The 26,788-nt window shown below is 36.9% G+C and overlaps 1 protein-coding gene across 1 annotated transcript in view; it reads left to right on the top strand.

Moving 5' to 3' along the window:
• The window catches only part of Pxdnl (peroxidasin-like), a 449,058-nt gene that overhangs the window by 386,252 nt on the left and 36,018 nt on the right, over positions 1-26,788 (top strand). Inside the window, exons 19-20 of the mRNA XM_013520015.1 lie at positions 9,977-10,111; positions 12,241-12,449. Of these exons, the coding sequence (XP_013375469.1) occupies positions 9,977-10,111; positions 12,241-12,449 (344 nt within the window). The remainder of the gene's footprint in view (positions 1-9,976; positions 10,112-12,240; positions 12,450-26,788) is intronic.

Raw genomic sequence — 26,788 nt, 5'->3', positions numbered from 1 at the left:
TTTTTTTTTGGTTTTTCTCCGGTACCGGGAACCGAACTCACGACCTTGCGCTTGCCAGGCAGGCGCTTTTGCCGCTGAGCTAAATCCCCAGCCCCGAGTCTCTGGGATCTTGATCACTATATGTCTGGGTGCAGATTTACTTTGGTTATGATTAACTGAAGTTGTACATGCTTTACTTATCTGGATGTCTGATTCTTTTACCATGTCTGGGAAATTTTCTGTTATTATTTCTGCAAATAGTCTTTTTATATCATTTGTGTTGACACCTGCCGTTTCATGAATGCCTATTAATCTGACATTGTTTTTCTTTGCTTCATCTTGCAATTGTTGAAATGTTATTTCCTGGTTCCTTGTTGTTTTTAAGAGGTCCCTCCTTTCACTTTCATTCATGGCAATGCTGTCTTCAAGGTCTGAAAGTATCTCTTCAGCTTTGTTCAGGTGGTTTTGCAAGCCTTCAGTGGAATTTTTAAGTTCCTGGATATCTATTTGCATCTGTTTCATACCTTCTAGTTCTTTTCTATATTGTGCATTGAAGGTTTCCATGAGTTGTCTATGCTCTCTATTTTCTTGTCAATGTCATCTTTGGATATACTGGACATGTCTTTCATTATTTTTGTCATTTTTTTTTCTTCACCTGAGACGTTATTTCTGATCTGATGTCTTCTATGGTCTGATGGAGTTGTTTCTTTACTTCAACTGCTATCATTTCAAAAATTTCAGGTGTATGACTTCCAGGCTCTTCTGTGTTGATGCCTTCTGGACATGTTTTGGTTGGTGTGGAGGTCTGGGATTGCATTTTCCTCCTTTGTTTTGTCGTTTTAGAAGATCCAGAGGCTCCCTCAAGTGTATCCTCACTCTCCTGATTGGGTATGAGTGGCAAGGTGAGAGTCTGTAGATCCCCAGTGCTTAGTGTAGCTCCTGTGCTGCTGAGTGGTGGTAAGGTGGGGTCCCAGATGCTCCTGAGCTTTCCTGCATTCAGTTGGCTCCCAGGAGTGTGTGGGAAGGGTGAGGGAGGCTTGCTGGCATTCCTGAGTCTGTCTGTGGTTCCCCCAGCTTCTACAAGAGTAAGGGGGGGTTGCAGGTCGTGTTCATCAAGGCTTCAGATATTGCCCAGGACAGAGCCTGCTTCCCACACTGGAAGGGGAGAAGTGAGGGTGAACTCCCTGAGGCTGCTGACTCTGTCCAGCTTTCAGCTGAGCTACCAGGGGCTTGTGAGTTGTTCTGGCAGTGACCACTAAGGCCCCAGAAGTTGTCCAGGGATCCATGTGCCTCACACCCGAATTGGGGAGGCACCAGAGTTGTTCACAGGATTCCTAAAGATGTCTGACATTCCTCACAGCCCCAGTAGACACACTATGGGTTTGGTGGGTAGCTACCAAGGCCTGAGAAGGTGCCCGAGGTTTCGCCTGCCTTGTACTCTGGTCAGGGAGGCAAAGCCGGGACTCAGGGCTTCCTGAAGATGTCCAGGGTTCAACCCAGCTCCGTCAGACAGTATGGATCAGACTTAGAATTCTTAGTATTTCTGTCAAATGCCTTGAATTCCACCAATTGCAAGGTGTTCTTTTGTTTATTATCTCCTTTTATATCAGCAGCATCATATACTCTTACACACTAGTTTGTGTTTTAAACCCCTGTTTGTAGCCTGACTGGCCTATGCTTTTTAAAGCAGAAATTCCCGACTGTGCCTATTTTTAAGCTCAGAATGATGGAAAGAAAACTCAGGGAGGCCTTAAGAATTTGTGGACTTATTGAAAGTGTTAATCTTTTATGTCATAATCACGAATTAAAGCACAATTTATTACTGTGGCTTGCTTGAGGGTGCAGGTTAAGTAATTCTTATGTGGTTTGTAAATGAGACAATTACATTGTCTCACTTAATGAAAAAATATTCTTTCTCTCACTTTCAGTGATTTTTTTGTCTCTTTGATTATGATATGGGGAAATGGAGCACTTGGAATTTGATTATGATATGGGGAAATGGAGCACTTGCATTTTTAATACTTTTAAACCGAAGAAGAACACTTCTCAGGCTCAGAGATTTCAAAGACTCAACTCTAAATATGGAAAGCTTAATACAACTAGTTTTTCTTTATTTGTACATTATTCTACTCTGAGAAATGCTGCAAAGACCAAACATAGTTTATGTCTACCAGTGGGGTTAACACAAAGTATCTAATTCTTAATAGTTATGATGCTTTGCATGTCTGTTAGCCTTTACTTCCAGGCAGCAGCATAGGCTGGAGATTAACTCTTTAGCACATAGAGCTTTGGGGATGCAGGCCAGAGATGCAAACCACAGAGCTGCCACGGTGCTATATTTGCAAATGATTTTGTCTCTGAATTTGGTTCACATTTGCCAGTATTCAGTCAAGGTGCATGAATTTCTGCTGAATGTGACCTTGCTTTTTCCCTTTTTTTCCTAAGTGGAAGTTTGTCCAGGGCTGCATGACTGTATGGTTGTTTCTCTCTCTGTCTCACTTTTAAGACCTCTGCTTCCCTGATTTTATGTTTTTAATCCACAGTTTCTTCCTTTCATTTTTCATAAGTTTCTGGCCCCCCCTTTCCTCTAACTAATCACAAAATGGAGTTTCAATGATGAATTTTATTATTAGACATCAGTGTAGAGTGCTACGTTTTATATTCTGTTTATAGAAATTTGATGACTATTACATTTTTGGTTCCTTCTCCAAAACAGTAGCAGAAGCATCTTCTTCCTATAAAGCAAAAATTGCATACTCTTAGATACTTTTTTAAAAAGAAAAAAGTCATTTGATTCATATTTTCCCACTTGTTTACTTTTCTATGCCACTTTGGTTACAGAGCTAATGTTTCTTCAATACAGAGCTTCCTGTGTAACTTTAAAATGCATTAAGATTTCAAATACAGAGGAATTTTTAATGAATAAATTTGTTATTAAGATCTGGAGAAATATGTAGAGTTTGGAGATAATCTTTCAGTAAAAAGTACTCTGAGAAAATTATCTTCCCTGTAAAAAATTTTCCTTCCTGTTGTTTTTAGTAAGAACAAATTACCTGTAAAGCTTTGTACAATGTTTCTGATCTGACTAATTATACTAATGGCATAAGATGGCCGCATTGTTAATGCTTCTGAACTAAAATGTCATCTACTTCTCTCAAATAGAGGCAGTCATTCTGGGGCAGAAGGAAGTTTATTTTGTACGAGAGTGTACAAGGACATTTTGCTTTTGTGAAGGACATGCTTCAAATTTATTTCTGTCTATAAAAGACACTAAATGATCACATTTGTTCTCAAAATTCAGAAATGTCTCAGGAACCTTTTCCACAAGGCAAAGCTTTTCTGCTTTATCACAAAGTACTGTTTCTTTGTGTTTATGGGAATGGCTTTTATTTCTTTCATTAAAATCATATATTGCTGCATTATCTGCCTTTCACTCTCTGGATCAGGCGAACATGTGTAGCTCTCCCAAAGTTCCTTATAGGGTTTCTGCCCTCATGTCTCCATGGAAGACAGTGTTGAATGAAAGTTCTTGTTATTATCCATCCTCCTAAAGCCAATTTTAAGTCAAACTGTCATTATGAAATTAGATAGAGATTGACATGGTAGCCTTTGCAGCATGAAGTAGCTCGTCTCAAGGTCTGCAAATCTTCTCTTTCAGCTCTCTGTACATCAAAATAGCAACAAAAGCACCACTTTTTTTTTTTTTTTTTTTTTTTTTTTACACAGCTCCACTCTGTTTACTCTTATTATGCCACCTGGTATAGAAAAGATTAGAAGCTAAATTTAAACACAGCTTAATGTTTCATTATCAAAGCAGGGAGACTGTGCGCAGCTTCCACACTGCTGGGACAGTGTCCGCTAATGCCGTGCGCCTGAAGCCGTGTCTGCTTCCGCTGGCAACAGCAAAGGGCAGAAGTGCACCGCTGTCTCACTGTCAGAAATCGTCACTGTCTGGTGCAGACTCAGGCTGTATAACTTAACAGTTATCACAGTGTTGCCTTGTATTGCATCACAGCTTTTTTGTTGGTGCATTTCAATGAGGCAGAAGAGTGGTTTTCTTTTGGGCATATTCATACTTGCGTATCACATTATTTTTAAAACAAACGTAGATATTTGTTTATTCACTTTAAAATAATTATGTTCCATGTTAACGTTAATAACATTTTTAAAAATTTTGACCCTTTAAGGATGGAATAAATGAATATTAGATTTGGAAAGAACAGTTTTCATATGAAATGGCATACCAAAGGCACTCATACAGAAGGTGCTTCTTTATCCTTAGTGGTGACTAATTTTCACCAAGAGAAAAAAGAAATAGGAGTTCCACACTGAAAACAAATAGAACTGACCTTCTCTAGAATAATGCAGGTGAATCAATAAGAAATATTTTGAGAGCTTATTGATGTCAGGCTTTCCTGGAAGTAAGTTGGTGTTGGTTTGCTTTTCCAAATAGACATACATAATTAATAAGTTAATCAATCTGGGACTTGTACTAAATCCCATTGAAAGATTCACTGGAGCTGAGACGGTGAGCCATAGTAAAAGCCAGACTCTGTGGTAATGGTAATGCTTACTGTGTAGATGGATTATTTAAAAAGTGAGAAGAAGATCCGTGCCAAAGGGCTGATGTTCACAAAACAAAGGCTATATACCATCTGAGAAAATTCCAAGTTTCAAATTGTAATTCCTCGGTCTACCTTTTCTTTTCTGGACACTTGCAATTCATTAACATGAATCTGACATAATTTAACTTTTGGATTCCCATTTTCCATTATTTCTCATAGTCTGTGTAATTTAATTTTAACCATTTAGTGTGAAACATATCATTGCTAATTACTTGCTGCAAGCAATAATTTAGGAGGCATATGGAAAAGTTCTACAGTTTCTGCTTAGATTTGCTGAGAACTAACACTGCTCTGAGAATTACATCCATTAACATTTCATTGAAGTGTACCTGCAAAGATACAACGAAATACGTTATGTTAAAGACGACCAAGTGAAAAGGCGGTCTAATTGTTGTGTTTTTTAAAAGTTAGGAGGTGTTTTAGCATGGAATTATGGGAGTTAATGATTATATCAGTTTCCTGAGTTTGATGTAACAAAGTATCATGAACTGGGTGGCCTACAGCAACACAAATTTGCTCATTGCGCAGTGGTGGAGATGGGGAATCTGAAATCAAGGTATCAGCCGTGGCCGCTCTGGGAGCACCCAGAGTGCTTTGCCTGGATTCTGTGAGGGAGTGCTTTCCTAGGTTCTGTTAGTGGATGCCACTGCTTGGTGCTCCTGGGCTTGCAGCTCTCCCTCTTCTGTGTCTGCCTCTGCAGCCACAGGCAATCTCCGTGTGTGTCCAAACTGTTCTCTTCCCCTTACAAAGAACCAGCATTATTGCATCAGGAGCCATCCTTGTGAGAGCACTTTAACTTGCTTGCCTGCAAAAAGCTCCTACTGCCAAATAATAGGACCACAGTCACATGCGTGGGAATTTACCATTTTAATGCATTTTTTTCATGGATGAATTCAACCCATAACAATAATTAAAATTTAGTTTTGAAGTAACACTTTTTTTTTTTTTACATTTATTTATTTGGAAATGCACGTTCAGACATAGAGCGCTGCAGAGAAACAAAGAGCTCTCGCAAAAGAGTCTAGATGGATTGTATTTAAGTGTGAAGGAAGCTTTTCAGAATGAATGTTGAACATTTGTTCTTCAGAGCAAACCTAGTGCTCCACTGATCGATATAATCTAAATAATCCCAGAGATCCATGGTATCTTTCCTGGAATAGAAAAAGAAAAACACTATCTAACTTACTCTTTGTGGTCAGTAATATTTTGAAATTAAACAATGGAGGAGCGAGGAAAAGAAATTTATAAGACAGTAACTCATAAATATTTAGGTTTTTTGACCAAGCATTGAAAATCAAAGTTGAGATGTACGTATGTAAAACATGACCAAAATAAATTCAATTTGATAATAGAATTGATCTGAGATTTTTAAAGTATTGAAATGATTTATGTCAAAAAGGAAAAAGAATCATTTCAGTATATAAAAGGAAGTATCTCACTTGAATTTAAGAAAAGCACTTAGTATTGAAGGAAAAATGAAAAACTTAAAAAAGATGATTTCAAAAGATTCTGTGGTATGCATTAATTAAATGTTAAAAGTAGCCTACTTAGAAACATGAATAAGACAAAGGTAGATTTATGCTCAAATTGTATTGAAAATCATAACTAAGACAGTAAAATAAAACTGTGTGAGGAGCAGAAAAGATGAAACGAAACTGCATAATAATTTCCTCAAACTTTCTATGCAAAGTATTTAAGTCAATAGAAAGAAAAATTATGTGGTGATGTCAATGAGAAGATGGTGAGTTTGACAGAAGTTCTGTAATATGTTATAAAGAAATACAAAACTGTACAGATAATTATTAGAGAATATTTATAACTCTAATGTTCAGGAGTAAGACGATTCAACAATATAAATATGCCAGCATTTGTCAAAAATTTTATATTCATTGACATTACCAATAAGATTTGAATTATGCTTCTCTGTAGCATCCACACTGGTTTTTAAATTGGTAGAGTTCATGGCCAAGAGGATCCTAGTAGAGAAGTTTAATGCTCCAGTTAGCAGAAGTACTGCCATGATAAAGCTTACACTAGTAAGACAGTGTGACTCTGAATCAGTAACAGACAAGTGGAGTAATGGGACAGAATAAGGAACAATGAGAAAAAAGGCTCACGTTTGGCAATGCCATAAATTTTTTTATTTTATTTTAAAGGGAAAAGAACAAATGAAATAACAAAAAGACAAAAATTTTTGTTGTTTTCACTTTGCTTTGTTTTTGTCTATGTTGCTATTTTGTCATTGTTTTTTAAATTATCTTTAAAATAAAAAAATCAAAAGCAACAAAAGCGGTACACAATTTCAAAACAAGATGATAGAAAATTAAAAATTGTTGTATTACATATTGTTATCTTCAAAGCAGTTGTTCAGATTACCAGCTATAGGTATGGAAGGTTGATCAAACAATTAAACATTAACTGTTCCTTTCAATGAACCAATAGAAACTAGTGTCACAATTATCTTAGCTATCTTGTGTACATACATATACCTAATTTTTCCCTTCCTTCTTGCTTTTTTTTTCTGTTTTCCCACATCCCAGTTGATATTCCAATTTGAGTAGATTCTTTCCCTTTCACAATATCTATTGTACCTTTCGGATTTTATTTACTCTTTCAGGTTCTTACACTAGAGAGACAATATGATGTTTACACATGTGGGTCTGAATTATTTCACTTATGAGTATGATCTCTAGTTGCAACCATTTACCTATAAAAGCCTCAGGTTTATCTTTTTTTATAACTGAGTACTCCATTGTATATAAATACTGCATCTCTTTTATCCATTCCTGTTGCTGGGCATTTGGGTTGTTCAAGATTTAGCCATGACAAATTGTGCTGCTGTAAACATGGGTGCACATATATCGCTGTGGTTTGACTTTTTCAGTTCTTCTGGGGAATAGCTGGGTTGAATGGGACCTCTAATCCTAGCTTTTGAGTAATCTCCACAAGATTTCCACAGTGGTTTCACCAATCTACACTCCCACCAGCAGTGGAGAAGGGTTCCTTTTTCCCCACAGTCCCTCCAGCATTTGCTGTTGGTTGTTTTCTTGATGATAGTCATTCCTTCTGGGGTGAGGTGGAATCTCAGTGTTGTTTTACTTTGCAGGAGATGCCATATTTGAAAGAGCTGCACAATGCAGAGAGAAAGGAGAATATACTAAGTGTTATAGTAACAACTGGTTGCCCATGGATAAAATGAGTATGAATTCCAGTCTCGCATCACCTATGAAAATCAGTAGAAGGAAAAGAATTTTAAGTAAAATGTTCCAAAATTCTAACTATAAATTTAACCATAAAATTAAGCAAAATATTTTAAGCACAATTCAGTCTAATGAGAATGATTAAAAAGCGGTACAGTCATGGAGTAACAGAGCACTCAGAATATACAGCAAACTCGTAATGTGAAAGCATACCTAATAGAAATAGGCGGTCCAAAACGATAAGATCTACTTAAAGGATCCGTAGAGTAATGCAAGGTCCGTGCTTTCAGTATTAGTAGGAGACAGAACGGTATGAATTTCGAAGTACTGTAAGTTTGAAAAAAAATCACCAATTACTAACAGAACTGCCAATGGAGCATCGCTTTTGCTGCAAGTCTCTGAGCAAGGAGAAAAGGATAGCAGGGTCATGAAAACATCTTCTTGGGCAAAAGAAAGAGGAAGAGAACATAGATAAAATATCTCTCAGGAAGAAAAACCTTCACATGTACTAAATTGTCAAATGTGGTTCTCAAGCTGGCAGTTTACAACTCCACTTGTCCATCTGAAAGTGGCCAGAGGTTGATAATTTCTGAGGGAGAAAGAGGTACGTAGAGAAGAGATAGTGCCCCCTTTAGGTTTGATAGCGAAGTGAAAGCAGAGTGAAATAAAATTCCAGATACCATGGGAATGAAAGCGAAATATAACTATTCCTTCCCCATCATCACTAACGTTGCCATTAAAAATGCTACAGTTCTTCCAAATGATAGATGGGCAAGCTATTATATCATCTCACAAAGTATCTAGGGATGAAAAAAGAGGAGAAATCAATTTCAAATAAATGTATGTAACCAAAAATGCAAATTAAGACATTTCAGAGGAAAACCACCTTCCAGATAACTTGAAAAATTAAGAAGCGATAATCCCCTCTTAAATGTGAATTAAACCACTATTCAAACATTCAGGTGAGTGTTTGGAAATATAAAAATACCACCTGTCATCAGAAATTAGGAGAAAGAAGTGAAAGAGGAGGAGCAGATAACAACAAAAAGGTGAAGAAGAAATGGAGGAAGAAGAAGAATGTAAGACTGATCAAAGACAATAACATACACAGGATAGCTAGGATAATTGTCCTACTAATCTCTGTTGGTTTATTGAAAGGAACTGTTAATGTGTAATTGTTTGATCAATCTTACATGCCTATATCTGGTTAGCTGAGCAACCACTTTGAAGATAACATTATATAACATAACAACCATTGTTAATATCCTATCACCTGGTTTTGAAATTTAAATTAAAGAAAAGACTGAAGAGTAAATTAAGGTAAAATGGTCAAGGGCAATGAAATGTATTTTGCTAGGAAACAAAAGAGAGAAAATCACTGCATATTTATCACTGGAATATGAATTTTTCATGCATTTTGGGTAGCAGTTGGGCATTGTCCATAAAAATTGAAGACATGCATATGGGTATGTACTTGGAGCATCACGTATTAGTCATATTTTGTCTATAAATCACTGGTATGTCCAGGCCTGTGTGGTTTATCATAACCATTTCCCTCAAGTATTTTTTGTTTGTTTCTTTAGTTTTAAAGTAGTACTTGAGATTCCAGGCTGAGCAGGAGAACTTATCTAACACTGTTGCATTATCTCCAAATTTATATTTACACTTTGATGTTTTGGTGTAGCATATACATGGAAATGGAAACACTTCAGTATTTAATATGTTTATTTTCTACATGGCTTTGAATTGAATTTATGACACTGTGGCAGTTAGCTGGTAAATTAGGCCTGTAACCTGTATTAACCAAATACAAAAGCTAATAAATCCAATCTAATTAGAAACATGAATCGCAGACCCATCTATATTTAAATATAGTTATACACCACTACTTGTAGGATATTTGTAAAGAACAGCACAGTGGGTGTTGCTTGGTTTTGGAGCTCACTGCTCTTGGGTAGCTTTTGGTGTGCTTCCTGTCCTCTGACGATTCCTGAAATGCTTCCTTCTCCTTGGTGCTTTTATCTGTAAAGAGGGGGTAATAATGATCTCTTCCTCTTCATTTTGTGTGGCTAAAGTAAAGCGAGGCCTAGGAGTCTTTGCTGTGAGGAATGTTTTCAGGGTCACTGTCACTGCTGCTCTGTAGCATGCGCTGTCTGCCTGTTTTTGTCCCAGGTTGTACGGCACACCCAGAGACATTGACTTATGGCCCGGGCTTATGGTTGAAGACCCGATCCCTGGTACAAGAGTGGGACCCACGCTTATGTGCCTGCTTGTTACCCAGTTTAAGCGGCTCAGAGATGGAGACAGGTAAAAGATTAACTGTTACACTTAACTAAAATAATAAAATCGGTGTTTTGCCTCCAAATGTGTATGTCTAAATTATAGTGTGATTCTGTGTTTTTTGTAACTTAAGTTTTACTAAGTACAATGAATAACAACATTTGTTTATAGAACTCTTCTGACCTCTGATAATATCAGATAACAGTTATTATTATAAGTCTTTGTAAGAAGAAAAGAAATAGAATGCCTTCAAAGGTCATGGGAATCAGAGATGAGAGGATGTGTGATAAACTCACCACTCTGACTTTGAATCTGTTCATCAGTATTTACAGCTATTTGACTCTGGGAAAGGTGTTATTCTGCACCAGGTTCCTTCATCTGTAAAGCATGTGTAATAGTAGTGCTAACTGTGGTACTTATCATTAGTATCTTCAGGATTCTAATGATGCCAGAGGGAGAGAAAAAGAGTGAATACCAGGCCTTCGACTTCTAGCTTCATGGAGGAAGACCTGATGATTGATCCTCCTTATAAAATTATCTGATAAGGATATTTCTCAGTAGAAAGGTAACTAGGAACTCTTCTCTAAAATGTATTGGTTTATCCAAAATGTTTATGGAGGTAACTTGAATTATGAGGGATGGCTGACTTGAGAATGCACTTTAGTCATATAACCTCTTTACTGCTCCGAGACAAACCAAGTATGAAAATTAAGAAACCCAACCTAAACACCCCTAAGCCGGCATGAAACAGGCTTGTGTCACCTGGAACCCGATGTGTCCCAATGCACTGTAGCTTCCTGGTTATTAGTAAAGTTTTATTTCAAGGTCTAGGATTCCTTTGAATTTACTTGATAAGTCAGTTTTCTGTACTACTGCAGAGGTGATGTGTATAAAGCAGGAAACACACCCTAGAATTTAGTTTTTAAAATTCACACTACAATTATTCTTTACTTAGAACTTTTCCTCCAAATCTCTTCCTTTTAGGAGCTGCATTATAAAGAAAGTAGCAGGAGGTTTAATTCTCTTTGTTCTACATCTCACAAATATGAATAGTATATTTTATTAAATTAATTTTTGTAAAGTATTTTTAACACCATGGATTTCTTGCCTCATATGATTGGTTCATATATTTAATTTGAATTAATTAATATGTATATATAGTCAAAGACGGAACAAATTTGAGAAAGCTCCAGTATTTTGAGTAAGTTGTTTTTCTCGTGTATATTAGTTTATAAAGTTATATCAAAGTGCCACAGGCTGGGAAGCTTAAGCCACAGAAGTTTTTCATAAATTCTGCAAGTTAGAACTTCAAAGTGTTGACAGGGTTGGTTCTTATGGATACATTTGCAGATGTCTGTCTCTTTCTGTTTTCATTTCATTGTTTTCTCTGCGTTGGTCTGTGTCCAAATTGCACTCTTCTTTGAAGGAAACTGCTCCTGCTGGATTAGGGTCCCATACGACCTAATTTTACCTCACTCTTACCTTACTCACTAATGATTCTATCTCCAAATACAGTTACTTTCTGAAGTACTGAGGTTTAGGACTTCAACATATGAAATTTACAGGTACACAGTTGAACCCAGAGCCCTATGCGAGTGACAGCAAGCCTTTTAATTTACTCTTTTAATTTCGTGTGGTATACCTAGAACGGAAAAAGTGCTTGACATATGATGTTCACATATCAATTGAATGCATTAACACAAGGCCTCACTTTAATAGTCTATTTTTAAATTATACTCTTTCATTTCAGATTGGATGTGTTTATTCTAACTAGTTGGTAAATGTAAACAACTAGTATATTCAATACAAAAATGATATTTTTGGCAAAAATATCAATATTAAAATGCTCAGACAATTTCTAAGGTCAGTTCATAAAATTTCAATTTTTAAAAAGTGCTTTTTCTGAGAACTCTGCAAAACTGCGGATCACTTTATGAAACTCGAATAGAAAATGATAACTCAGAAGTGTAGGATTTCAGACTTTCAAAAATAGTAGAGGGACTTCAAAGCGTACTGTATTTAATTGGAGAACAAACATGATCGCTTCTATGTGTTTCCTTTGCACTGAGCTCTTCCTTCACCGTGACTGTTTGAAACGCGGCTGAGTTCTCAGGCCAGCAACCCACGATGCTGTGTCTTTCTTTGTTGACTACCAGGTTCTGGTATAAAAACCCTGGAGTGTTTACCCCTGCACAACTCACTCAGCTGAAGCAGGTGTCACTGGGCCGTGTGCTGTGTGACAACGGTGACAATATTCAGCAAGTCCAGGCAGACGTCTTTGTAAGGGCGCAGTACCCAAAGGACTACCTGAGCTGCACTGAGATTCCAAAGATGGACCTGCGAGTGTGGCAAGACTGCTGTGAAGGTCAGTGATGATGCAAATAGCTCTGTCTGGATTTACATGCCCGTGTGTTTGTATTATTTTCACTGCCAAAGATTATGCAGCTTAAAGATGCACAAAGAACAACACAAAACTTTTCTCTGGAAAGCTGAAGAACATCGATGGGGTGGATGCAGGAAGGCAGAGTGAGCCTGGTAGTGTGGACAGAAGCTTGTGGGAGAACTGGGTACCAGATTCTTACTGTTTTCTGGATCACTCCTCCTAGATCAAATTCCAGTCCCTTGCTATTGGACCTATACACTTTGGCAGGCTTAGCTAACCGGAGGGAAAAGGTAAATCATAACAGCTAACTTAGATTGTTCGTTCACCATATGTTGTTGCAGCCATGTTCATTTTAAATGCAGGTAGGTTATGGCTCTGGATACAAATCTTCCAGCGGCACTACATAATTTTTCACATCAGTAATATAATTTCTTATGAACGATACTCTCCCATAGACAATTCATAAACATCTACGTGTTATTCATGAAGAAATGTGTGTTCCATCCTCTTTTGTTAGACAATGAGGAAATTATGTCTCAAAAATATCAGATGACTTGCTCGAAGTCCAAAAACCAGTAAGTGGTGTTCCTGGGCTAGGGAGATGTCTGCGTGCTGACACGGAGAACCAGCCCAAGGACGAGAGGTTCTGGAGCAGAACACACACTGGCATTGTCACCATGAACAGGTGTCTGTCATACTTCAGGTGTTTGTTGAGCCTCTGGCCTCACTCAACACACGCCACCGTGGTCTTAGCCCCCAAATGAGAAGAAATGCTGCACCTGCAACAGCTCTGATTTCTTGTGGAAGGAAATGATGGTTTCCAACACAGTGATCGTCCCAGGGGATCCACTGGACAGGAGAGGAAATTGCTCACCCTCAGATAACTCTGCCTGGGGAGAGTAGCTTTTAGAAAATGAATAGAAGGCTCCACCCAAAGTACAGTGACACCCAAGTCATGACTGTCTTTTTCTCCCTATTAATATTTTATGCCATGAAGCAAACAGTTATTTATACCACAGGGAGGATCATGTTCTTTTTCTCACCTCAAGTTCTTAGTGATCAGGTCCCAGAATAATGTAATACTTTCAAATGTCCTAATCACAGGCAGCAGGGAAGAAATATACAAATCACATGGATGACAACCAGGGACAGTCCTTTTGCTTTCCCCCCCAGTGCTCTTTGCACTGGACACTGGGTCCGAAAGGCAGAGACAGAATAGGTGTCATGGTAGAGTGAGGGCTGCAGTGAATGCAGCTGTGCTCTGTGGATGCAGAGACTCAGTCCAGGTGCAAGGGTGGTGGTCCTTAAACCCACAGGCAGCGCTTCAGGTTTTCATGCCTCTGGCTGTGTGGTAGGTGATTCATTCTATCATCAAATCACTGGCTGTGACCCGATCACTAAGAACTTGAGGTGAGGAAAAGAACATGATCCTCCCTGTGGTACTAAATAACTTTTTGCTTCATTGCATAAAGTATTATCATGGAGAAAAAGACAGTCATGACTTGTGTGTCACTGTACTTTGAGTTTCAAGTTTGGCATAATTCTCCTCATTTTATGTATGAGGAAATAAGGTTCCTGTAAGCTAAGCACATGTTTTAAAATGGCACCGCTGGCAGGCAGAACCCTACTCTTCTGCTCTGCCCCATAGCTTCCTGCCTGCCCTTGCAGGACAGCTGCATGTCTGGAGACAGTGAGCAGGGCTCCGGCAAGGTGGGGCTGTCTACCCCCATTCTGTGGTGCTGGGGACTGAACCCAAGGCCTCTGCACTGAGTTACAGCCCCAGCCCTGTTTTATTTTGAAGGAGGGTCTTACTAAGTTGTAGCTTGACCTCCAACTTGTGATCTTTTTGCCTCAGCTCCCAGAGTGCTGGGCTTGCAGGTCCGTACCTCCATGGCGGGTGTGGCTTTCCCTTCTCTGTCACTGTTCCATAGTTGGGGGCGGAGAGGAGAGATCCTCAGGTTAGGCTGTAGTGAACCGAAACAGGCAATGCTTGTTATAGAAAATGCAATGCCAGTATTTAATACGCAAGGGTGAACAGGGCATAGTTTGCAAACCACTTTTACCGTTAAGTTCTGTCATCCTAAACTATAGTGACAATGCTCTTTTTCTAAGAGTATCTCATAAAATCTGGAAGTTCATTAGCTGGAATAAACATCCACTACACAGTTGGGTAGAAAAATGCCATGTTTTTGTTTATTGCACTATCCTTCTCAAAACCACCCTTGGTCTCAGGATTCAGACTGGTGGCAAAATCTTCTAGAATGTAAGTCTGCTTTATGCTTTCTGATCTTAATTAAGGAGTCTGGAAATGTTTATGAGGATGATTGTAAATGGATGCATGTATTTTGTTTCATTTGTTTCACTAATAAGCATGCATTTGTCAGAAAAAAATTAAGGCAGTCTTTAAAATAAGGGACTTCAAGTAAAGGTGTTTAGTAACTGCTCAAAAGTAAACCACTTCTCTATGGCTTGGCCTTCTTACCCCATTCAACACAGACTCTTTCAGATCACCAAGTGTCTTGGTTACTTTTCTCTCATTGCTGAGACAAAATACCCAACGCTCAAAATGAAGGAAAAAGGTTTATTTAGCTCACAGTTTGTGGAGGTTTCAGTCCATACTTGGCTGGCTCGGAGGCAGAAGGTAGCAAAGCAACAAGAGCAAAGGGGGCAATGGCAGCCGAGCAGCAAACAGCCAGAGCAAATGGGAGGAATGGCGGCAAGCAGCTTCTTTCTCTGCCTTACTTTGTAGACAGGCTACCCCCACCTAAGGGGCGTGTAGCTCTCACATAATCTCCATGCCCTCCTCTTCCACAGGCTCAGGATGTATACAAAGTAAGCACCCTGGCTTCCTGCTGAGTCACTTAGCCAAACCTCTGGACTCCCCAAGTTGACACAATGTATCAACCATAACACCAAGGAATTAGTTTGTAGGTTGTAGCTGTGTCCTTTCAGGTGGATCAAGCATTTTCTATGGTCTGAGTTGATGAGGTCCAAAAGTAATAGTATTAGTCCCGTTGTGTTCATACTTCCCTGGGACCTGAAGTTGTTATTTTCTAAAAGCAAGAGATATATTTCACTTCTTCTTCAGTGCCTCTTAGAGAAAAACCTGGAAATAATCTTCACAATACATATGTCCTTGCTGTGGTTCCATTTATGCTAAAAATTTTTCACTCCTGTTTACTAATCTTATTCTTGTTAAAAATGAGTACAATAATGGTGTTTAAGTCATTTAGTTGTTTTAACTGAAATTATCCTAAAGAAAAATAAACAGCTCTGTTTAAGAATTAAATAACCCATTCCAGCAGTCCTAGAAATTTATTGTTCTTAGAATGAAAATTGTTATTAAACACTTTTTATGTTATTTTTATGGAATAATTTTTTTCAACAGTCTGTTTCTTCACTTCTGTTTCCCGTGAACAATAGCTTTCTGGTTAATACTATTGGCAAATTCCAAATAGAAATTTAGCTGTAATTTCTGAAAATCCTGGAAAAATTCTTCTCCTAAATGCATAATAAACACACTGAAGTTAACTTGAAATCTGTTCAAAACAGTAACAGTGTAAATGAGCTTGGGATAATAATGCAGTTGAATCTCTATATCCAGGAGCTTTGTGTCCACAGATTCAATCCACTGTTGCTCAGAAATTCTTGATGGCTGGGGATATAGCTCAGGGTTAATGCTATGGCTTGTATCTCTGTATCCCCTCAAAGCCATATGTGGTCATAAGTGGGGCTTTCGGGAGGTGGTTGGATCTAGGGTGTGTAATGCTGGGATCAAAGATGTGATGCTGGGATTGATGCATGGTGTGATGCTAGGATTAAGGAAGTGAGTGCGACCTGCTCTAAGGGCAGTTGCCTGGATAAAATAGGACAGACGTAAGGAGAGCTGCAGTCTCCCTGTACTTGCTTGCTGCTTCTTCACACTTGCTACTTGCTGCCCTCCTGCTTTCTGCCTTCTGCTTACCACGAACTGTTTCTCCTCTGTGATGCCCCTCTTCCAAGCCACCCTGACCTGGAGCCAGCCAACCATAACTGAAACCTCTAGAAACTGAACGGAAACATCCAAAGTTTGGGTGTTGGGTATTTTGTCTCAGCAACAAGACAAGTATCTAAGACAATTATTATACCTGCCTAGCAGGTATGGTCCCCAGGAACAAACTCCCCGTCCCCACACACACAAAGAGAAAAGAAAAGGTAGATCACAGCAAAAATATTTACCTTTAAACATGTGCAGAATTTTTTCTTGTAATTGTTATCTAACCCATACCAAATAAAGACTATTACAACTGCTTGTATAGAATTTACGTTGCATGGGTGTTATAAGTGATCTAGGCATGATTTAAAGTATAGAGGAGCATGTGTATGCAATGCCATTTTACATAAGGGACTTGGACATCTACAGATTTTGGTATCCATGGGACCCTGGAACCGCTCTCCTAATCATACAGAAAGACCAGTATTTCATTATTATTTGTAGGCAGAAGAAGGCATAAGACCTGCAAATGGACCTGGATTTTGTTTTTTTTTTTTTTTTTTGTTTTTTTGTTTTTTTCCGGTACCAGGAATCGAACTCATGACCTTGCGCTTGCCAGGCAGGCGCTGTGCCACTGAGCTAAATCCCCAGCCCCTGGACCTGGATTTTGTGTCACTTACTTATAATGCTATGAGTTTATATGGATAATGAAGTAGAGAAACTCTCGATGTTGAGGAATTGGACTTTGTTCTCATTTCCTATAATATTCTTCTCATTTTATGAGAATGTTACCCATGAATTTTAATTTTTTTCCATTGAAACTGGAAATTATTGTAAAAGAGTATGCTGGTTTTTACTTATGCTCTAAAAGTAGTTGAATCACTCCATCTAGTTTTGTCTGGTTAATACTTTGAGTACATTTCTCCAAATCTTTCCATATAAAAATATATCTCCTTTTTATTTACAGCTTAGTGTTGAATGAATATTGTATATGTCAAAATTTGTGCAGCCGTACTTTAGGTACATGCATCGTTGCTTGAATTTCCATTATCCACTTTCTTATAGGATTCCAGAAGTAAAATCACTGAGTTAAGGATATACGTTTTCAATTTTTAAAAAGTTAGATTGTATTTCTGGAATGGAAAACTTTATATTTCCATGAATAACAATGTGAGTACCCACTTCTTCAGTTTATCACCGATAATTGGGATCATAACTCTTTTTTTGATAGATTTGTGAATCCAAATATAATTATACTAAGTTTATTTTTTGCTTGCTTTTCCCTGTTAGTTTGCTTAAGCAACCTTTCCTACAGTTGCTGATTTTGGGAGCTCGCTTCTTTGTGCATTGTAAATTTATAGCCTTGTTTCTCTTATCAATCTAAATGAGCTTTCTGCAGAATCTCCAGGATAACAGTGGTGAGAGTGATCTGCTCAGACTTGTCGCTGAATTGAAATGATTTTATCATTTCACCCTGCAGCAACACATTTCCCATTTTGTGTGTAAATTTCTTTATTGTTAAAAAGGTTTCTTCTATTCGTGTGTTCCTTATCTTTAATAGGAACAGCTGCTGCCTTTCAGCAGAAATGTTCCATCTGTCTGTGCACTTTCTCCTCTCAGGCCTTAGCATGCAGTTTTGTTAATACAAAAACTTTCTTTAGTTTAGTTACTTGATTGAGAGCTTTCTCTAACAGGTTAGTCTTATTTATAGTTTTATTTTCATGTATTATTTACATAAATATACAGAAATGTAATAAATGTCTGCATATGTATATAAGTATATGCATGTATGAGTGTATGTGAATATGCATATCTGCATATATGTATGGGTATGTACATTTATAGGCATATACTTGTAAAAGTGCATGCATATATGGGTACAGAGTACATGTATATAGTATAAATGCATGCATGCATGTTGTGTCCATATACATGTGTCCATATATGAATTTATATATGTACACATGGATGTGTGCATGTATAGGTATATTCATTTATGCACATATGTGTATGTGTGTGATGGAAGTGTTCTCTTATCACACTGATATTATCTTATCAATAACTTCTTATCATTGTTTTCTCGTTCGGTTTTCTTTTCCTGAAATGTGCTGTTCTGTTTTGCTTATTCTTTAGTTTTATCCTTAAGTAATTCTTCCAAATTGGGAACTTTATAAAACATTCTGCAAGACATGCTTTATTCTTAGATATCTTTCTCTCCGAAATGTAAACATCTGCTCAGCTATATTTTTCTCCTTAAAAAGTAAAAATGTACATGATTTCTGGAAGGTGGTTTTCTTTTTTGTTCTTTATATAGCTGACTCTGACATCCAGTGTCTTACACAGCATGTAGATGGTTAAATGCTAATATTTTTTCCCATAGTTAATTAGGGTTTTCTGATTCCTTTTAATCAGAAAGTGTTATATGGGATCCTATAAGATCATTTTGCTTGTTTGTTTTTCTCAGAGCTTCAGAACTGGATTAGATTATGCCTTGATGTAACTTTCCTTATCAACTCCACCTTAAACTTTAAGAACAATTTCAGTCCAGAGATTTCCATTTTTCTTCAACAAAGGGAAGTTCATTGCTTATATTTTTTGGAATATCTGTGTGTTTTACATGTGTGTATTGTATATCTGTGTGTATCCAAATGTTTTCTCCTTCTGAAACATCCTTTATTTGATTCACAGATCCTCAGAATCTACCCGCCAAATCCCTTCCCTTTCTTCTTCTTTCATATTTCTATCTCTTAATTTTTTTCCTTCATGTTCTGATGCACTTTTTTGTACACGATCACTAACAGCAAATTTACTGATGACTCAGTGGGGACCATCTCTCCTTTATTATTTTTTCTTTTTTATCTCTCTTTTCAGTTTATCAGTTTAATTTCTTAGTTCAAACATCATCTTTTTAAGGTTTAGCAAATCTTTCTCTGCAGTATCTGCAATGTCTTAAAACCTTAATATCATTATTTGAGTCAGGTGTTCTGTGACTCTGCTCCATGGGACATCCTTGATTGTGCCCTTCTCTCTCTGGCTGTTGGTTCCTTGAATGAGCAGTTAGTTTTCCTTTCTTGGCTTACCTTGTTTGGGCCAGGTTGTGGAGAAAGTGACAACCATAGCAGAAATCTTGTGAAAGGTAAGAGGGTTGCTGGACCAGACTGCATGTGAGGCACCTCCAGCTCAGGACAGGAGAGCAGCTTACTTCTTCGGTTTTCTTAGTTTCCTGAGAAGTGGAGACACTAAGTGAGCTCTTAGCATGGACACACTCAGAGCAACCCCTGAGTAAGTCCTGTCAGAGATGAACTGACCTGTGTCCGCAGCCTGCCCTGTGCATGGCTTCTCAGAGCTGCACCTGAATCTCCTCTGTGATTCTGTCCCACAGTCTCAGCACTGCTCTGTCATTCCTGGCACACAATGGCCACCGTGTTCCCACATCATCTGCCAGGGTGGAGGGCTGTTCCTTGAGAGGAAACCCACATTCTTCATGCCCATTTTGGGGTGCTGTACCCTGGAATGCCAAGGAACCCCATGTCCTTGGTCCTTCTTCTCTTTTGTCCAGCTGCATTCTGATCAAGGTCTAAGCTCTGTGGGAGAAAGAGGGCATGCAAGTTTTCTTGTGTGACAGCTTGAACTGGAACGTCTGGTTGCTGAAGGTCACGGAAATTCCTGTTTAATTATTTCATGCACACTTTTGTGCAGGCTAAAAATGTACCCAGGCAAGCTGTGAGAAAACCAGTTTTGATCTGAAGCTAGGGGGAAGCCAAGAATTCTGTAATGATAGTTTTCTTTAAAGACAGAAAGAGCTCTAATAAAAATCTGCAGGATTCACCTGAAGGCAAAAGCAAAACAGATATTAACTATTTACTGTTTCGTCTGTCTGAGTTCTGTCCTCTCTAGTCTAGAAAAAGAGAAGATGTAAATCCCATTGGCTCTTATCCGTGATTCCTAAGACTTCATTTCATACCTTGTTCAATGACAACCTATTAGGATTCAATGTTAATATTGTACTAAGTTCAAATTTATGACAAGTTTCTGTTTGGTTATTTTTCTTCTTGTGGACAAACATGGGATACTTCTCGTTCTGCTTTGATGATATCATGTTTTATTATTGGAGGAGGTTCTCTACTTTCCGGTGATTTTTTATATTTGTATAGAGAGCCCTTCCTGGTCCTCTTTGCAGTCTGGGAAATTTATATTTGTAATCTCATGGGAGAATTATTAGAATTCTAACAATTGAACTCCAATCTATCACTTTCAGGGCAATCCAAGGTGAGAATAAAGACACTAAGGCATATTTGTAACTACTGGGAGTCACAAGGGCCCTAAGTCCAGCTAGGATGATGGCTAACTGGAACAAAGGCCTGGACCCAGGGCCAAGCCCAGGTTTTATTAATTTGTGAAGAGGGGAGTGGCTCTACATGATTGACTGTGAGAACGGCAGGAAGCAGGTGACTGCTATGAGCTGGGCTGGACAGGAGGCCTGAAATGACCTCTGCAATATTCAGAGAGAAGGCTATGCGGAAAGTGTCTACATAACATAGTTCGAGGTAATGGCTAATGTTTTGGGGTCCATGCTTCAGCTCTGATGTGTGGTTTTTATGCCCTGGAAAATCGTAGCTTCTTATCTTGAGGCTCATCCCAGCTGATATCATGGAGCTGGGGTATGGCTATTCTTCCTGTCCAGCTCACATGTGCTTCGTGGGAGCTATGGGGCAAGGCGACACTGACCTGTCACCTTACTTCAAAGACTACACATCAAGACCATGGCTGGACCCATTTGCAGTGCTTAAAGCCAGTTGAGGGGATAAGGACAAAACTTAGCCAGCTGTGTACATATCAGTAAACAGAAGCAGGGCCCAGTTTAACCAAAACAGAGACAATTGCTCTTTTTTCAAGGAGCATCATTCAGGTGGTCCTCCACACGCTTGCACTAAGCAGACATCTCCTGAACTGCCTATCCCTATCCCTGTGACATGATTTCAAGTTGATCTAGCATTCTGATGTTTTTCATGTTACATATTTTCTTAGAATATGATACCCTATTAAGATCTTTATTAATGAAGTATGACATTGAGATGAAGTGTGGTTATCCAGATGTGTTGTAGATACTAGACTAAGCTGTGCAAACTGATATACTCTCTTCTTTTCAAAACTAAATTTATAGGACTTATGTTTTAAAAAACATGTAGGTATTCTCTAAAACCTCAGGAGTCTTCCTTTCTAGGTATCTCATTTGTCCTACTCTATCATCAACTTCTTACTTTTGTCTATTTTGACACATAGTTTTAAACTATCTGTTGTTTGTTGTCTCTATGTATTACCTCTGATGATTTTAGTATGATCAAAGTGCATCAAATGCATAAACAAATAAATGGAAATTTTTTTAATGGTAAATTAGATTCCCTCCACTGGGATGACTTTTTGCAGGGACAATGTTCTAGACATTCCCGGAATAATTCTGAATGATTCTTCTGCTTTTGGGCCATTCTGCAGTGAACTAGAGGCTATTCTGGGAATTCAGCAATTTGTATAAGGACTGCAGTCAGTAGTACCAGAGTATTTAGAAAAATGGCAAAAGTAAGGTGAGAGCTGTATGTTGATTCTACATATAAACTTTGATGAGTTGGATGGATGCCCTTGGTACAAGTCATGTGGGGTAAAACTGGAGTACTTATGGTTTGGTACTGTCATACAACACTCTGGAAGATTTAAGGCAGATAAAGATGAAGAAATAACATTCTAACATATCACAGGAGATTTTGGTCCAAGATTACTTAACCTATTGTCCGTGAGAAGGTTTTTATTTTTCTTAGTACATGAGAAAATGCCACTTGATTGAATATATATATATATATATATATATATATATATATTTATAACTTCAAAGCAATTTGTAAGTTTATTCAAAGTATGTATAAGTAGTTTAGTAAGTGGGTGTAATTATCAGATGAAGCACTTTTTTGAGCTAAAGTAATATTCCTTTAGTCAAGGGAAAAGTCAGAATTCATTGCCATAAGTGAGGCCCAGGAAAGAGTATGTACTCACTGAAAAAACGAAGAAAAACAGGAGGAACGAAGAGAGGGCTGGGCAGAGATTTAGTTGAAGTACCAAGGATCAAAACGTTCATTGGTTTGATATGACTTGAAAGAAAAAGAAAGAGAAACCATCTGAGGCAAATGTTAAATGTATAACCATCAAATGGCTATGTAGATCAAGACTTCTAGATGATGGAATGAACAAAGACATCACTGGATTCCAATTTCCAAGCCTGATCCACTAAACTAGATTATGATCATCTTATCCAAAATGCATTAATGTGTATATATAGGCAAAATTTCCCTCTCAGATTCAAATAACTCAAATCACGTAACTATATCAGTGTAATCTCTCACTTCCTATTCATGAAGTTTGAAACTTATCATACTTGTGGGATTTACCAAGAACATCCATGGTGGTTTACTCATCCATTTAAACCAGAAACATTTTCATTTCTGATTCAAAATGTGTAACTAAATCTATTCCACGGTTGTTGTTTTTTTTGTATTGCTTTACTGCCATAATAAGATGATAACTTGCAATACCAAAAAAGAAAGTCAAAGAATCATATTTTACCAAATTATAACATAAAGTAAGAAAACCTCAACTTTTCTTTGAGATTTAATGTTCTATATTACTTAACATACTTTAAAAAATATAAAACATTTCACATTAAATATTTAGAAGTTTCCCTTTCTTAATTATCTTAATTATAGGTTTTCAGAACTAGAGGTGACCCAAGAGATCATTTGATTAAGAAACACAGGTATCTCTTTTGAGATTAGAAAGAAAAACTTGGAAAGATTTAAGAGACTTGTCCTCAATTATGAGCAGAAATATAGGAAGATAGCTCAATAGTAGAGTGCCTGGCCAGCATACATGAAACTGTGGTTCAATCCCCAGTATAGCAAACAATTTTCAGATGATGTAGGAGTAGAACTCAGATACTCTATTTATTATCCTTTCTTTGTTTTCTCCCTTCCTTCCTTTTTTTATTGTCCCACTGTGTAATCTCATAACTAGTTTTCCTTTCCTTTTACTTCCTGTAACTTTAGTCTCTTTCACCTGTAGTAAATATGGAAAAGCTTCTTTTGTTTGATTGCCTTCATTTTTAGAATTTTATTGTAATAAATTACAAATGTGACAATCTTGACATTTTATGATCAATTCAAGCTAATGTCCAATATCAGCTAATCAATAAATTAAGGCTTTGCATAGTATTATGGGGCACTACACATGCAATTAAACCATCGTCATAGGTCCTTCTGACCTATCCATGTATTTCAGCAAACCCTATAATCAGCATATCTATTTGTGTCATAAATCAAATAAATCAAAACTCTCTAGGTAAAATTGACTTTGCATTGAGCATATGACATTTCCTTGAATGTTAAACAGAAGATGATTTGCTTTTAATTTCTTTCAGAAATGAAAAATTATTCTTAATGCAGGTGGCATGTTTCCTAAGACAAAACAAAGGATGTGCTGAGAGACCATGTCATTCAATTAAATGAAATTCCTTCTAATAAAACAATTTCACAAAGAGTCAGCAGATGTATATTTTCTACTGGGATTTATGCGACCATCTGGTCTTGTAATTTCCAGCTGTTTACTTCACATTAACTTTTCCCTTTAAAGCACCAAATAATTGTAAATACAGTATATTTTATATACAAATGTAAGTATATTTAGGTTTAACCCTGACTTTCAAATAAATTGTGCTTATGTTTGTAAACTAATGAAATTTTAATTTCTTCCATAAGAGACTAATTTTATTGCTGTAATATTTCACGATGCTAAGGCTGTTTCTTGCTTAACTTATAAAATGCCTTCAAAGTATTACTAAAGAAGCAAGGTTCCAGCAACTCCTATAAAGTTTTAATGAACCAATTAACTTGCATCATGTTCTCAGGATTGTCTCTGAAATTTGTTGCTATTTTAATAGAACACCATAAGGACATTTCTCCTGTTCTCCTTTCATCTCTTACTATAGGATACAAAAAGTCTTGTTGAAATCCAGGTGAGAGCAAACAGCACAGCAGGAGAAAGAGCACTAAGCAGCCCTCAAATGATGTTAAGGAGAATGCATTCAAAAAGTGATAGAGTCGATGAGGCACACTCTACCGATAACAGGAACCTTACATAAGACATAAAGCATTCACTTGAAAATACATTTCTGCTAACATTGTGAGGAAGAGCTATCACTGAACTACAGCGCTTTTCACTTATTTACAATCTATGATATCCTAGGGAACAACTTCCAGTATCAGAAGCAGGTAATTCATAACCAATGTTTCCCTAACTTGTTTAAGTTAGGAAAATGGTCTTGATATTAGAAATTTACTTTTCCATCAGATCCATGCTTGTAGTGCCATGTACTATAAAACTTTTAAACACTTATTATATTAAGAATTATTAATATTATCCAAATACTGACAGTTAATGAAATTTAGCCTCAAATACTCTCATGAAATGTAAATTATCTAGTTAAAAGTGGATGGATGCCCTGCAGATTACTAGGGGAATCCGATATGCAGAAACTAAAGGAAATATTATATTAAAGAACCATAAATAAAAATTAAGGGAGGCTATTAAGGCCCAGATGTAGTTGATATTTAAATATATTCATAGAATTATTAAAATTTGAGCATTCCTAGATGTACCTAAAAGTAAATTTTAACTTTACATCGTGGCACATATGTAAGCAAAATATTGAGAAGAGTCAAAAATAAATGCATTAGTCAAAGTAAGTCAAGCACACAGAACAGAAGTGGTAGTCGTATTAGTAAGGAAAGCTGGATTTAAGGAAGAAAAAGCATTAACTGAGGCAAGCAGGTTTAGCTCATTTTTGAAATAGCTAAGCATCCTTTTAGCATACTTGAATACAAATTTATTGTTTTGTTAATTTCCTGAGGCAGCTCTTAAGCTAATTGACAATTAACCATCACACACATCAAGTTTTCTAATGTTGTACTCCATAAGATAAAATTAATTTTATTTTTCAAGATTCACAGAGAATTTTCAAAGCCTGATGATATGCCACATCTTAAGGAACTCAAAAATTTGCAAGGCAAGTTCACATGGGCCTAAATCTTTTACTACAGCACTAACCCAAAATTAATCAATTTGAAACAAATTTCTTGTTCAGAAATTTTGATATAGCTTGATTAAATAAAATTTTTGTCAGGAAGGCAGTGAAAATTAGTATAATATTTAAAAATATTAATGAAAAATCATGGGAAACAGTTACTTTACAGAAACTGACTTATACTCTTACATATCAATTGTGTTCATTACTAAAAAAAATAAATTAATAAAACATACAGATGAAGATGTTAGAGAAAAGACAGCTAAGTAAATACAGAGACCATGAAAAAGTGCTAACAAACATATTAGCTGAATTGAATACATCGAATAAAAGGGAAAATAAAACAAGAAGAAGAAGCATATAAGTAATTATGTTAGTTTGATACTAACATAATTGTTTATATATAATATACAAAATATTATATAGCATAATAACACAAATTTTTCAAATGATGAGAAGGATAAATATTAAAGGAAATTAGAAAGTGGAAAAATTTATGGCATCTATTTTCCTTGGGGCTCTGAGTATTATAGATGCTTTTTAGTTGATTTCTTCTCTGTAACTTATTTTCAAAGTTGTCTGAAAAGTACGAAAGATTTTCTGAAAGGGAAAGAAACTGCTGCAAAGGAAAGAACAATTGGGATAAGGGAAAGGAGAAAAGAAAGCGAGAAGGAAGTGAAAAATATATATATACACATACACAATATAGCGAAGACAATTGTACTACTAATTTCTAATAGTTTATTGAAAGGAACAGTTAATGCTTGATGGTTTGATCACTCTTACACGCCTATATCTGATAATCTGAGCAACTACTTTGAAGATAACAATATGCAATACAACAACCATTGTTACCTTCCTATCATCTATTTTTGGAATTCTGTATCGTTTCTACTGTTTCTGTTTTTTTTTTTTTTTTTTTTTTTTTTTTTGTCTTTGTTTTGGTTCTTTTCTCTTTAAAATAAAAAAAGTTGTATAGAAAGAGCCTTTGTAATTTTTAAATGTACCTCAAAATTTCAAAGAATGATTTTATTTTTAAATATTAGGGGCTCTGGGCAACCTATTTGGGACTCCTCTTGTCTCTTAGGAGCTATTCCTATTCCCCATTCCTCAATCATTTTGGCCAATAAATTTTCCTACTCTTAAAAAAAATTAAGAGCGTCAATCTATCAAAAATTGGTGATATAGTCTATGTTGACAAAATAGTACTTTTTTGTTATCGGA

This window comes from Chinchilla lanigera, unplaced genomic scaffold (assembly GCF_000276665.1).
Source record: "Chinchilla lanigera isolate Chin_1 unplaced genomic scaffold, ChiLan1.0 scaffold00053, whole genome shotgun sequence".
Classification (NCBI taxonomy): domain Eukaryota; kingdom Metazoa; phylum Chordata; class Mammalia; order Rodentia; family Chinchillidae; genus Chinchilla; species Chinchilla lanigera.
This window is presented reverse-complemented; position numbering and strand designations above follow the sequence as displayed.